The following is a 14,510-nucleotide window of genomic DNA, read 5'->3' as shown; positions in this document are numbered from 1 at the left end:
TTACAAACCATCAAAGTCTAATTATGCATTTACCACCTTAACTAACATCTTTCTCTTCATGGTATAGGGTGAGGCATCCCTGCCCATGGCAGGGGGGTTGGAACTAGATAATCTTAAGGTCCTTTCCAATTCTAACTATTCTATGATTCTATGATATAGAGTAAGGAGCACCAACTATTAATGCATGACCATATATTCCATTTCCTAAATCAACTTCTTGATGATAGCCTCTTTTTATTCACGTATCTGCTCGCTGCAATACAGGTTTAGCACAGCTCAACTATTAAACACAACCAATGAAGCACAATAAAAAATGACACAGACTGAACATACATTCTGTCTTCACCTTCTTATGAACAAATGTCTATGATTCCTGATTAATGCTTTCTGGCACCTTGTGCATTGTAAATTTATGTCAATTCTACATTTCAGTGACTAAGATACTTTATAAGTCAATTAAAAATTCAATCAAAAAATTCAGCTCTCTTTTTCAGATCCTTGCAGATATATGGGTGAGAAATTCAGAAGTGCTCGCACTTCAGGAGAGAAAACTGCATGTAGACACCCTTAAGTGGGACGAAAGCTGCATACTTGATTTAATCATCTCTCAACCCACCCCCGTATTCTCTATCAACGTACATTACTAGGACTTAGAATTTCTTACAGCTGCTGTTCTTGTAACTACAAAGCTGAACAATGTCTTCACTTGGATTTATTACTGATACTGAAACAAAGTTACGGTCTTAAAACGTGGCCTTGTTCTAAGGTAAGAGACCACACATAGTTATTTCTGCACCAGAAGAGTCACGTTCTGCTGTGAGACTGCAAATACTTGTTTCTGACGTGTTTTCAGCCTAGCAGCTGAAAGAAAACCTTTCTAAATGTGAATCAATATCACACTTTGAAATAACATACATGACCCTGATCTGAGCAGAAGGCTGGGCAAGATGACCTCCTGAGATTCCTTCCAACCTGAATTACTCTGCGAGTATAACAGTTCATTAGGGTTCTGAACTCCTTATATATATTTCAGTCAAACTTTCTCAAGTTTAGCAATAAAACTCTGAAACAAACACCAGTTGTTTCAGGCACCCAAATAGATCCACACTGCTCATGAGCTGGCAAGGCATACACTCAGTGGCAACCTACACATTCCCTAGAATTTTTTCATCACTCAGCAATGATGAGACAGTAATACAGGGGGGAGACCCATTACATCTCATTAGATAAAATAGATCACTTTCTGGAAGTCTCTTTCAGTCACCTAGAAGGGAGTCTAATACAGGTATCTTACATTGGATTATGAACTTTCAAACACCTAGCAAGATTAAGGAGGTTCCAAACCACATTAACAATCTAACTGATACTTTATCCTTGAATTCTGCATATATCTTATAACTGGTATTATCAACAGATCAGTAGCGAATTGAGAATAATTCAGTACTGACACCTTGTAGACAGCAACTGAGGAACAATTATTAACAAATGACCCCTATTACAGGCCCTGTTTCAGGACTTGATTCAAAATCTTGTGAAGGCAGCAGAAATTGTACCACTAACGCTACTCATCTGAATCATGCTTGTACAGCAATAGCCCCCCAAAAGTTGCCTTATATATTGGTACACTTGAATTTACCCCATGAAATTCCCCAGTGTCTAGAGCTCTGAACAGAAACGTGTTCTCCACACATTTTAAGGGAAGAGATGCATAAGGATGTATCTTCCAACACAGGACAAGAAGTCAACAAAAGCCTTTATGTGGAATTGTCCTCCTTTTATTTTCAAGGATGAGTGACCAAAATATTTCCAGTCTCTAAAATCATCTTACATTTAACTACAAAAATACAGGCCAAAAGGCCAAAAGAATGGTGCTCTTGAATTACTAGCACAATATTCTCTCAATCAACACTGACCCAGAATAGCATCAGAAACCACTGTGAGGATAAGAGAAAACTGATAGAAAGACGTGAAGCTCAAAACCATGCACTGAAATTTTACACATTTTACCTCCAGCTCTGCACTCATTCCAAAGGCCATACCCTGTGGACCTATCACTAAACAGTATGAAATGCAATACTAATACAATCTCCAAATGGTACCTCAAGAGGGCAAATCCTGTATTGTACATATTCTGCTGCACATGAACAGTGACTAACTTCTCACTTGGGGCAGTTTGAAATATCAGCTTAACCCTTCTGAAAGACCACCTTCTGCACTTTAATATGCCACAATAATTGTCACTGAAAATCAACGGTAAATACTGTGCATACACAAGAACAATGCAAATGCAAAGTTTGGGGACAGAGATTCATCCTTTAAAAATTTCACTAACAGAGACAGTCTGTACCTGCTTGTGTAGGTAAAATAACAAGTCAGCTAGTTTTCAATTAACTGTAGATTTCATATCCTTTTTGGTTAAAGAGGTCATGGACAACAGCAGGGGAAAACTGCTGCCCATGTTTCAGATTAAAGAAATATGAAACTGGCTTGTTCCTGACAATTGAATGGGAAAGCTTGGTTTAGAAAGCCTTCTCACATGTAGAGCAGGGAATGGGAATAGCAAGAAGGGAGGCTGCTGCACTGGTGCTGGTTGGAATACTCCAGGGAGGAAAAGAGAGAAACACAGGTCTACAGTACGTGTTCAGATGATCCACAGAAAGCTTCCTAGAAGCCCAGAGAACAGTGTGGAAAGTGTCTGAATCAGAAAGCAACTGAGGGTTGCTGGAACACACTGCAAGGGAACAATTCACCCTGCAGAGACGCTGCTTACTGGAGATGAATTTATTTTTAAGCTTTTCTGCCCTGCCCAGCTGCCCAAGTTTCCTCTAAAGAAAAAAAACCCTTATTCTAAGTTATCAATTTTTGGACCTTACTCCAATAAAATGTGCCTTTAAAGTCTGTAGGTGCACTCACTATGGAAGATGGTGGAACAGATCTGGCACGAGGTGCTGGCCTGACTGACATCCTGAAAGGGCACTGCCAGAAGCAGCAGGTCTGCAGATTAAAAATGACATTCCTGGGGAGGGAGTAAAATGCCATACCCTCAGATTAAGGCACCTGTATTGTGCTGAGGGACACAGAAGGGTGGTTTTGTTATGCTACTTCTCCCTCCTCCCCCCCCCCCCCCTTTTTTTTTTGAGAGAGATAAGAAGGAAGGCTTGACCTGACTGCACAGAAGTCATCAACAAAGCTCTTGGAGGACCTGTGGGACAAAAGTGATTTTCTTCTATCTAAATGAACGATCAAAAGCAAAAAAAATTCTGATTTTCTGGCCAACTCAGAGACATATAGTGAGGCTGGGGGGGAGAAGATAATGGCCCTGTGGAGAAGCTTAGCACAGACAGAACCTGATTTGAGGAAGGAGAAGCCTTCCAAAACGCTTACAGAACATGTAAAAAGAAGCAGGAAGATGCTGGGATACCAAAAGGACACAGGAATGCAGCAGCCTAGACTGCTGAAACCAAACAACAAAATGGGCAATATTAGTACTGGCAGCACCATTCCCCTCAGCTGTGACACTGCCAGGAGAGACAAAAGGCCAATGAACTTTCCCATGTGGTGCACTCTTTGGAAGAAACATAGAGTGGGTACTATTTCAAGCATACAAGGGTCCTGAAAGGCAGGTATAAACCAGTGTCATCTGACTGTGACCAGGAATGCATCTGGGCAGTACACCCAATGAGGTAAACCCAGGTGCTGGATTATCTAGTGCCAGTACTAAACAGGCCAGTTTTACCATGTCTTTGTCTCAGTACAGTTCAATTTTGGGAAGGAGAAAGATGAATATGCCTGCTGTCTTGGCCTAGAGACACATGGTACAATTCAAAAGTGATGGAGGAGAAAAAAGAAATAAATCTGTGTGAAAAACAAAACAGATTGGTCAATTCAATGAACTCCAGAAAGAAACTTCTGGCCATTTAGAAAAAGGGTTTTCTGTTTGTTTTGTAGTTCACTACAGGCGACTCTGGATTTTAGCAAGCTTTATGACATATTTGCCAGATGCCTCAACTCTGATTTATGGGCTGCTTAGCAGCAGCAGAAAGAAATACTTCATTCTCTGGCACATTTCAGTAAGAATTTGTCAGACGGAATGGAAGCATAGCACAACTGAAATGAAAGGTTTATAGCTGCATTAAAAAACCCCAATCAACTCAATTTAACTTATGGAATTCTATTATATATACAGTTGGAAAATTCACCTTTCAAAAACGTTACCTTAAGGGGGAAATTCTGGTTTGTGAACTAGAGTTTGTCAACACAAGAATTTGATACACAAACAAAAACTGCAAAGAGGATGCAGAAAGACGCTTGAGACACTAACCTGAAGTGGACCCTTCTGAGTCCTCCTTTCCATAACAACAGCTTATTACTAACATTATAGCATATGTCAAACTGTAATATTCACAAAAATGGACCACCAACAACACGAGCTGAAATTCTCGACCACTCTAGGTGTTTAGCATTCTGAAAATCAGCCATACAGTATGACCTATTTGCCAAAAAAATATTCAGGAACAAGAGCAATAATGATTGTCATGATTATTCCTTTGAAGTTTAGTGATGAAAGCCAAAGAAAAGAACATACAATGATCACAGCTGAAATGGTTCAGGAATTATAGTCATAACTTCTCTGTCATATCGGAATGTTTGGACTTTATTTAAATTGCAGCAAATTTGTCTTGCAGTTATGAAGTATGATTCCCCAGAATCACACCACAAATAAACCTGAGCAGCACTGGACAGCCATTACAAGTTTGCTACATAAATACATTTATCAGGTAATTATTTTCAACAGACTTTTCACACCTTTTAAAAATTCATCTTTGCTTCTATCACATATTCTTCAAGAATTAATAAAATATTAGAAAATTGAGGTTGTCCAAGTTTATTAACCATAATTTACCCATATATATATTTATTACATATATAATTATATAATATATACCCATACATTATATTACGACAGCTTGATATCACAAGATAACTTTACTTTCCTACAGGAAATTTGCAGATTTGGGAAGGAAATAAAACTTTAAAAAAACCCTAACAATCAGAGCACAGAAAATACTACCATAGTCTAATGCATGGCATTGCAAACCATGCTTATACTCTCTAAATTCAGCTGCAAAGATTTTTTGTGATGTCAGTAAGTAGGGATAAGAGATTACATAAGATAACTCAGTATGAATGAAGTTTGTGAACCCTGTAGAGGAAGTCCCACAAATAACGGAATGAGATGTTAAATAATAGAGATTATGACATGCTGTAGACTGAATGTGGAGGTGGGAACGTGAGAGAAAAAGAAAAGGTCTGTTATTAATCCTGGTCAGATTTCCTGATATACTTGCTTCAGAGTAATTTCTACTTAAAAAGTCCCAGAAAATAAACAGAAAACCTCCTCTAGGAACACACATCAGCAACCTGCTTCCTGTAAGCTGAACACAATACATAGAACAAATCTAATTTCATGCCAAACTTATCAACTAGAACACAAGCAGAAGCTGAACAAGCAGACTGGTCTTGCACGTAAAGCATCAGTATTGAGTTCAATCCCTGGACAACCACAGCAGGTTTACACTACTCAGCAACCTCTATTTCTATTTGCTTTACAACATTTTGCCAGTGAAGTCTCTTTAGTTTGTGCAATATGTGAGGAGTGATTGCTTTAACAACTTGCAGAGAATTGATGTAATGAAGCACTAACCCTGAGATAGCAATGGATACAAATAATAAAATATTATGACCAAAGTATCTATTTGTGTAATTCTGTAATTAAAAGCACAGGAGACTTATGCTGTAATGGTACAAATTAAGAAGTTAGCAAAAATGAATAAAAAATACGCTCTTAATGTACAAAAGAAGTAGAAATCATTTTGTCATGACTGGTGAAAGAGTTCAAAATGAAGGAAGTGATTGCTTTTCAAACACAGAACATGAAAATAAAAGTTCTAAGGTCAACAGTGCTGGATGAATGTCAGTTAAAAAACGCCACCAAAAACCTAAACAAAATAAATAACCCCCTCCCCCCAACAAACGCCAAGATGCGTGCTTACCATACCATCAGCATTCAGGGCAACAGTGATTTATAATACAAATTATTGTCCTCTTGCTTTTAATTGCATATGTGCTTGTGAATCAAGCATCTCACAGTTCTCCTGCTAGAGCTAGTAATATGCCCTGTAAAATCCTGGAACCATTTCAAAATTTTTATGATCTATCACTTCATGACCCCCAAATTACTTGCAATAGATAATCTGAGGATAAGGAGTGGCTGTTCTGCTTAGATCCTTGATCTGGAGGATGCAAGTGCTACTGCCAGCCTAGGAATGAGGTGACAAAGCAGAACAAAGGCACTGCTTTTTTTTTCTGGAGATTACAGCATGACAGATCATGAAACATGGCATGTTGTTTAATTAATTTAACAATTCCTTGCCATATAGCACTAAGCTGTCACATAAAACCCGAATGTGACGCATTGGAGAAAAATTAAAGAAATCATGCTAGAAATGTGAGAATAATTGTTTTCATTGAGCTCATTCTGCTGTAAACTAGAATAAACCCCACCAAACCCACAGAATATATAAACTGTTTGGAAAGAACATACCTATTAACTCCTTATTTCTGACATCTAAGGCCATGTTTCGTAAAGCTGTAGCAACTGCGCATACCACCCGGTCATTGTCTATTCGGAGCAGCTCCACCAGGATTGGCAATCCTTTTTCTTTGCGGACAGCAGCACGGATGTACACTGACCACTGAAAAGACACATGGGAGAGTGTGAACAAGAAAAAGAGGAATCTGCTACAGAAAGCAAGGCATCTGAGTTTGTAACAAAGTAAGGGGTCACGGAAGCATGTGAATGCCAGCACAAAAGAGAGGAAAGAACTGCATTTATGATGCTAGGCAACCACCTGCTTTGGAAATACACACTTATTTTTTATGGTGGCAGAAAAATTAAATGATGAATTGACTGTACTCCTAGCACACCTGGTAACATTTTTACAGCCCAAGTCTGCAGTCGACTTGCTCTGCATCAGTATTTCCTATGCAACAGCTTGTTCATTCATAAACCAACAACATCAATATTACAAAATACGTATTACGAAACTGACTCAAGAGGTCTGAGTATTTCTTACTACCATAAGAACTCTTCTGAAACCATGAAAATGTTGTTACAATTTTTCTTGTGATTGTCAACTTGTTCAAAAGCTAAAATAAGGACAATCATGTGTCCAGTCTGGGCATCTGTTGTGATCCCAACCAGAAGACTACTGTACACTGAGCAGTTAAGAGATTCATTTAAGAGCTGACCTGAGGTAGGCACAGGCTTGCGCTGTGCCATGCTGCATGTACCATGTGGTTGCAGGATAAACCCAGTGGCTGATGGGACTGGAGAAGCCTGTAAGCATCTCCCACTTGGCAGCTGATCATGACACTCCTGGCATGCCCTTGTCTGCATGTCAAAGTAAAGTATCATGTTCTCATGTGAACATCCTTCTTGCTTGACAGTAAAAATGATGAACAGAGTTGTTTGCTTCTAAGAAAATGGTCTAAGAGCTCTAAAGACTATCATGCCAGTGAACCTCTCCATGGATGAGGTCTGTGCAGTGTGCTGTGACAAGGAGGTCCAGCCAATGCTGCACAACCTGGGGTCCCAGCACTTGAAGGGATGAAAGATTAACTATACTACCTCTTTTTCATTCCACTGTGAGCTCTTGAAATTGGAAGAAGTCTAAGCAAGACCAAAACTGTGACCTTGTGATCCTAAAACCTACTGGTATTGCCAAAGTTGAGATATTTGAACACCTGCAGGATGTGCATGCCTTCTCAGCACAGCCCACTTCAAAACAGTCCGTCTACTAGGCATATATTCCTTCCCACATCCCAAACTCTTCTGTGGAATTTTTAGAAAGTTCACATTTGTGCTCCTTGTACTAACAGCTGAAAAGAATTTATTGAAGCAGAGTTTCTCCCTTCTTTCAGTGCTACGCAATGCTATCATACCAGGTGAAGACAGTTCTTTGAAAAGTTTCAAAAACAGAACAGACCTGAGAATTTTCGGATCATAACAACCCTTCTCTTTTGACAAACCTTCCTTAAAGAACAGTTAGATCAGACCTTAGAGAAGTTACATCACAATAGTGTTCATCCCTAAACGGAAATGCCAAAAATGAATGCCATGAAATAAAGCATTGTAGAAAGGTAAACATATTCACTGCCAGCAGACCATGCTTAGCCTCTGCATATGGTCTCTACTTACCATGAAGTGCTCACTTCAAATGCTAGCATCTGTTTATACTATAGATGGGTACCCTGAATAGCAGAAGCCAGAATATATTTTATGGTAAGAGGAGAGAGACAAGGGTTGTGATGTTGCTATATCTGGAGTGCAAATTCATTCCTGGTGACATCATTCAGGGGGAATTGGGAAAAAGGAAAAGAAACCAGAATTTTAAAAATATTATTTTATTATTTCTCCTCTGTAGTAAATACGCGTAACAAAAGCCAACTGCCTGAACTTTGCTGTAGATGAAAGTGGTAACAGTTACAATAAGCCTTCAAGTCAGGTAAATGGGACATGGGGTTCACGAAATCACTGAGCACAGTAATGTACTATGTCTACAATGTAAATACGCCATCATTTTCTGCAGCAAAGCAAATAACTCTTAGGTCAGAGAAGTGGTAACAGGATTTTTGACTGACCTTACTCTATGCTCTCTCTTCCAGTCTTCTCTAAAGTCAGTGTATAAGATGATCATCAGATAAAAAACTAAAATACATCTTAAGCATCAGTGAGTTTAACAGGAAGTATCTGCTGAAAAATTTCTTTTTATACCTTGATCTTAATGGGATAGTAAACATAAAGGATGCTATGAAAACACCTAAGTAATATTTCTAAGCTTCCTGCTGTAATAAACATATGTTTACCTGCCAGTTAAACACACACTCGCCTGCAGCTGGAGTTACCCAAGGCAATAGCTCTCTTTGCACTGAAAACCTCCCACTGCTGTATTCTCTGCACCTCTCCCAGGGGAGGCCTCTGCTGTGTCTGCTGTTATTACAAGGTGACTGCTGGAGTGAGTTCATGGTTAGCACTGAGACTATCTTGTGAAAGGAGTGAGCCTGTCTGGTTCAGGTGAAAGTTCAAGCTAGCAGACAGTATACTGAACAATGCTGCTGTTCACTGCAAAAGTACCTCACAGATGAAGTGCCTCCAATAGAAATCAAATGGGGAATCAGCTGGGGTGTTTTGTCTTTTTTTTTTTTTTCCTTTTTTAAAATATTATTTGTGTTTATTCAATATCTGAGGGAATTTAAAATTATCTTATAGGTTATTCACTATATGATAAAAACCTCCATATTAAAGCCTAGTAAATGGCTTTGCTTTGATATTTTTAGGCAGCTATGACAGGAAAACACAAGTACTTGTCTTATGAAACCCAGGTTTACAACAGAATTCTTGGGTTGTAATATTTTCATCATCCATTCCAAAACAAAAGTTTAAAAGAAACAAATGAAGAATTTTTTTAAACTCTGAGGAGAGTAGAAGACGTTCTAGGAGAAACACTGCAGTAACTCAATATGAAAAAAAAGACGAAATATAAACCTTCTTACTGAATAAATGAAATGCAGCCTTCAGCATTTGTAATGAACAAATTAATTTGATCACAATAGGAAAAAATACGCTCCCAAGTTTTCATAGAGGAAGGCTACATCTATAATGTTTTACAGATGCACGTATGCACACACATACATAAAACAATGGAAGAAACAGGAAAAATATGTACAAAACCTCTCCTGTCCCCAGTGTATTCCTCTCCCCCCAAACTCTCTTTTTCCAAAGGATGTCATCCACTTTGGGAAGAGTTCAGACTGCTCAATGTGTGATTTGCTATCATTTCATCTGGGTTTTCAAGTCATGCACCTTAGGCAGAAAGACAGAAATGTCTATTAACTGTTGCAACAGTCTCTGGAGAACTTTCCATGCGGAAAGTGGTAAGAACTGTCTGTGTCTCCTTCCTTAAGCTGCCAATTAGGACAAGTCTCTGCAAGCAATTATGCTATGTTGTGCAGATTTCAGGAACGCTCAAATTGAGATGCCTCAAACGGGTATTATATTCTCACAGAGAACGGAAAAATTGATTCGTTCTTGCGTATCCTGATGATCCTTTTGTTTGCCTAAAGCCATCGTGAAACACGCCTGCATTTCCACATTGCAGGTCAATTGCTAATATGAGCTCAGTGATGTATAAAAGAGAAGAGATGAAAGATCATAAAAAAAAAGAGACAAAGGGTTTGTTGCCTATCAGTAGGTAAATGAGGCACTCTGCCAATATACTTCATCATCCCGTTACTCCACAAATCAGTGGCAGTGTCAGCGATCAAATAGCTGTTCACTTTGTGAAGAGAAAGGGCTCCTATGGGAACAGCAAACACTTTAGAGGGAACAAGGAGCCAAAAATTAAAATAAAACCATTATTGTTGCATCAGATTGTGGCTAAATTATCAGAGACAAGCACAGAAGCCACAATCTGTGCATGAATACACTTTACAGATAATTGAATTTGGGGGGCATAACTAATATATATCACTTTGAAGGCACATAGTGCATCTATATGTCCACTTTCATTAGCAGTTTCCTTTTTATCTTTCTCATAATAATTAGGTAGAAAAATATAGTAAAGCAGAAAATTATTTTTTAGTTTGTCACAGTTATTATTATAAAGTACTATTTCCAGAGCTGAATGCTTCTGGGGATTAAGATTACATTAGGCTGACACTCAACAAAAGAGTAATGAATCCAAATAAAATGTAATTTTTCTTATTTTTTTTTTCAGAAGATAAAGAAAAGCATCTAGGTACTTAACTCCTTTTAGTGTTTCTTGTGGCATTCTTTATTCTCTGTAAAGCCCCACCATAGGAGACCAAGCTTAAAACTGAAGAAATGTTCAGCACAAAATGGAAAAGAAAAAAATCCACCAAAATAAACTGACCTCTCCCTCCATGCCAAGGAATACTAGCAACTGTATACACTTGATATTTTTAATGGATTCACCTTCCTGCCATTGATATCAGTGTTATTGCGGTACCTCCAGAATATTTCATGATCACGCACCTCAGTTTTGACTTGAATTTGCATTGCATTAGTACAGTTCAACACTATGACTCAAAGACTATTAAAGTATCAAATACTAAAGGGAATTCCTGAGACATAAGCTACAAAGTGAAAGCCAAATCAGGGCAGCAAGTATGATGAAACAAACTACATTACCAACAGAACCAGGAAGATTAGAGAGACTCAGAATTTGCTAGGAGAGGCTTAGAAAGGGGCAGTCCGCTAACAGGAGTGGAACTATAGACCATGGAAGACAACTGCATGTCGAAAAATAAACATCAGTGAATAATCAAAGATCAATATTCTTCTTTGCCTGATCATACTCAATGCAGTAATACATGCATAAGGAAAAAAAGAAAATATTTTACATTCTGCTCACAAAATCACAGCTCTGCTTTACTCAGATAACTCTCTTGGGGTCTCTGAGAAATCACACAAGTCACCTGACAGAAAGCAAGGGTCTGAAATCCTGATTATTTTTTTTTTTGCAGTTTCTGAAGAGTGTCCCAGGGACTTTCTGCTTCCTGATGGCACTTTTTTGTTCTCAGAAATGATCCCATCCTGTAAGTCACGGGTATGTTCTCTACATCTTTGTGTTGGGACACAAGAAAATATCAACTGCTTTCTGTCCTCTTGCTTCATGACCTCAGTCAAGCTTAAAGAGAAAGGTAAAAATCTGGTGGGTAAAGACATACAGTGAGAAAACTAAAATGGTGTTAACAAAAGATATCTTAAATGTTTCAGGAATGTAAAAGTCATATGGAACTGTCCTCGCACCTCATCATTCTTGGTTCCGCAGTACAAGTATGTACGGTGTATTCAGAATGATCTGAAAGCCATTACAATGAGTTTTACAAACACTGTACCTAGTAGCATTACGAAAGAAAGGCTTTGAGACAAAAGTGACACATTCTCAGGGGAAGCAAACTGAATGATTATAGTAAGGGATTTCTTTGAGCATGAATTCACCATGAGCTACTGTACTCCCAATTCTACAAACCGATGTCCAAACTGATTCCATGATGTCTGTTATACCGCCGTTTGCAGCAGCAGGTCTTGATTCTTGAGTATTTCCTGTCCCTTGAATCTTGTTTCTCTTTCCATGGAGCCAATATGTTTCCCTGTATTAACTGATGCTGCCAAATCTACAGCGGGAATCCACCAAGGTAAGAGCTCCTGACAGCCTAAAGCATTGGTTATTCAAGAAGTTTGCCTTTATTATGTGGTGTGTTATAAGAGGGACTTCTCCACCCTATAACATAAGAATTCATAAAGATAATACTTTTGGAGAAAATTAATATAAGCCTTTTCACTGTAATCCAAAAAACTTTCTCTTGTAACAGCCGAATGAAACTCTGAAGGGTTAACATGTAGGTAACCACAATAATCAGAAAAGTCTGCCCAGGAATGCACAGTATGTCTTTGCCTGACAAGAGGAAGATTGATAACCTAGATGTCTGCTGCTTTAGACAATAATTACACATTATCTGCAAGTGTCTGGATGGTGAGGAGCTTGAAACTCTTTTCATGCTACTCTTTGAAGTAGACGCAGTGACCTTGTGACTGAATCAGTCCATTTAATGTTTGCAGTTTCCTTATCTAATAATCTACTTATTGGTGCTCTTGCTCTGACGAGAGTCAGATTTCTCTATGACAGAATTAAGAAAGTCTAGTTGCTAGCCTAAGGAACAAAGACCAAGACTGCATCTAGCTATCTCAAGAGATCAAGCAAATGACCCATAAAGGCCATTCACATGCGTATTGCACCTGCTGGGGATCAAAGTCAGGGACATTCAGTTGTCTAACCAAAGAGCCTTATCCTTTCCTGCTGAGTACGATTAAACATGGAAGTGAAAGCAAAGGAGCTAGAAAGAACTAGCCAAGGAATGCTACAAGCTCATGCAATTGCAGACTTAATTAGAACACTACTTGCTCCTGATGATAAGGAGCCCAAGGAGAGGAAAGAAAGGGGGGTCAGCAGAACTACTACCTTGGACTTCTGGAGTCTTTAGTTTCTGAAATCGAAAATGATTTTATAAATACATTAGCAACAAAAACAGGGCAGAGGAGAATCTTGATCCTTTATTGTACATGGAGGAAATCAGACGAAAAAGGATGGGGAAAAGGTTGAGGTACCTATTGTCTTCTTTGCCTTTAATAGTAATACTAGTTGTTCTCTGGGTACCCAGCCACCCAAGCTGTTGGTCAACAGCTGTCCAAATGTGAGCCAGCAGCATGTCCAAGCAGCCAAGAAAGCCAACAGCATTCTTGTTTGTATCACAAATAGTGTGGTCAGCAGGACCAGGGAAAGGACTGTCCCCCTGCACCTCAAACGCTGTGCTCACTTCTGGGCCCCTCACTACAAGAAAGACATTGAGGTGTTGGAGTGCATCCAAAGAAGGGTAATGATGCTGGTGAAATGTCTAGACAACAAGTCCTACGAGGAGGGGCTGAGGGAACTGGGGTTGTTTAGCCTGGAGAAAAGGAGGCTCAAGGGAGACCTTATGAATCACTCTCTACAGCTACCTGAAAGGAGGTTGCAGTGAGGTGGGTGCTGGTCTCTTCTCTCAGGTAAGAAGCAATAGGACAAGAGGAAATATCCAAAGACTGCAAAAGGGGAGGTTTAAATCGGATACAAGCAAGCTGGGCCTGTTTACCCTAGAAAAGAGATGGCTGAGAGGATATCTTACATTAATGTCTTAAGGGCAGCTTATCAAAAGGATGGGGCCAGACTCTTTCCAGTGGTGCCCAGTGACAGGATAAGGGGCAGCAGGCAAAAAAATGAAACACAGGAAGTTACAGCTGAGTATGAGGAAGAACTTCCCTACGTTGAGGGTGACAAAGCACTGGTGACAAAGCCCAGAGGTTGTGGAGTCTCCTCTAAAGAAGTTCACAACTCGCCTGGATGTGACCCTATGCATCCTGCTCTAGTTGAAACTACTTGAGCGAGGCATTGGACTAGAGGTCCCTTCCAAACCAAACCATTCTGTGATTCCATGATCCAGTCATTAAAGCAAACGAGGAACTTTGTAAAGCCTGACACGTAACTGGGACAGAAGACTGGGAACACAGAAGGATTAACCAAGGCCCAGAGCAGTTGTGCTACCTGTTCTAGTGTAAGTCATTGTGCTGCCAACAGAAACATAGTAGATCTTGTGTTTCGGTTTTAAAAGATATGCATTACCTACATAAGTTATGATAGTATTTTGAAACAAAACAGGATCACGAGTGAAGAAATTATTTGTAAAGGTTTGACAAAACTAAGGAAACCCTACTTGTGGTGACAACACTGTGTTTTTAACTGTACATAATAGAAAATATAGTATCGTAGGACTAGAGGCAATGGGGACAAACTGGAACACAGGGCATTTGCAGGACATCACAAAATGCTTTT

General features: G+C 39.2%; 1 protein-coding gene across 12 annotated transcripts in view; it reads right to left on the bottom strand.

The window, feature by feature from the left end:
* CTNND2 (catenin delta 2) overlaps window positions 1-14,510 on the bottom strand; it is a 655,387-nt gene that overhangs the window by 70,016 nt on the left and 570,861 nt on the right. For all 12 annotated transcript variants that reach the window (XR_010610081.1, XM_065667606.1, XM_065667609.1 and 9 more), the window contains one exon: window positions 6,605-6,755. Coding sequence is in view for 11 of the 12 variants with exons in the window: in XM_065667606.1 (XP_065523678.1) it covers window positions 6,605-6,755 (151 nt within the window). In the remaining variant the exon portion in view is untranslated. The remainder of the gene's footprint in view (window positions 1-6,604; window positions 6,756-14,510) is intronic.

The sequence above is a fragment of the Lathamus discolor genome, chromosome 2, assembly GCF_037157495.1.
Source record: "Lathamus discolor isolate bLatDis1 chromosome 2, bLatDis1.hap1, whole genome shotgun sequence".
NCBI classification, from domain to species: domain Eukaryota; kingdom Metazoa; phylum Chordata; class Aves; order Psittaciformes; family Psittacidae; genus Lathamus; species Lathamus discolor.
This window is presented reverse-complemented; position numbering and strand designations above follow the sequence as displayed.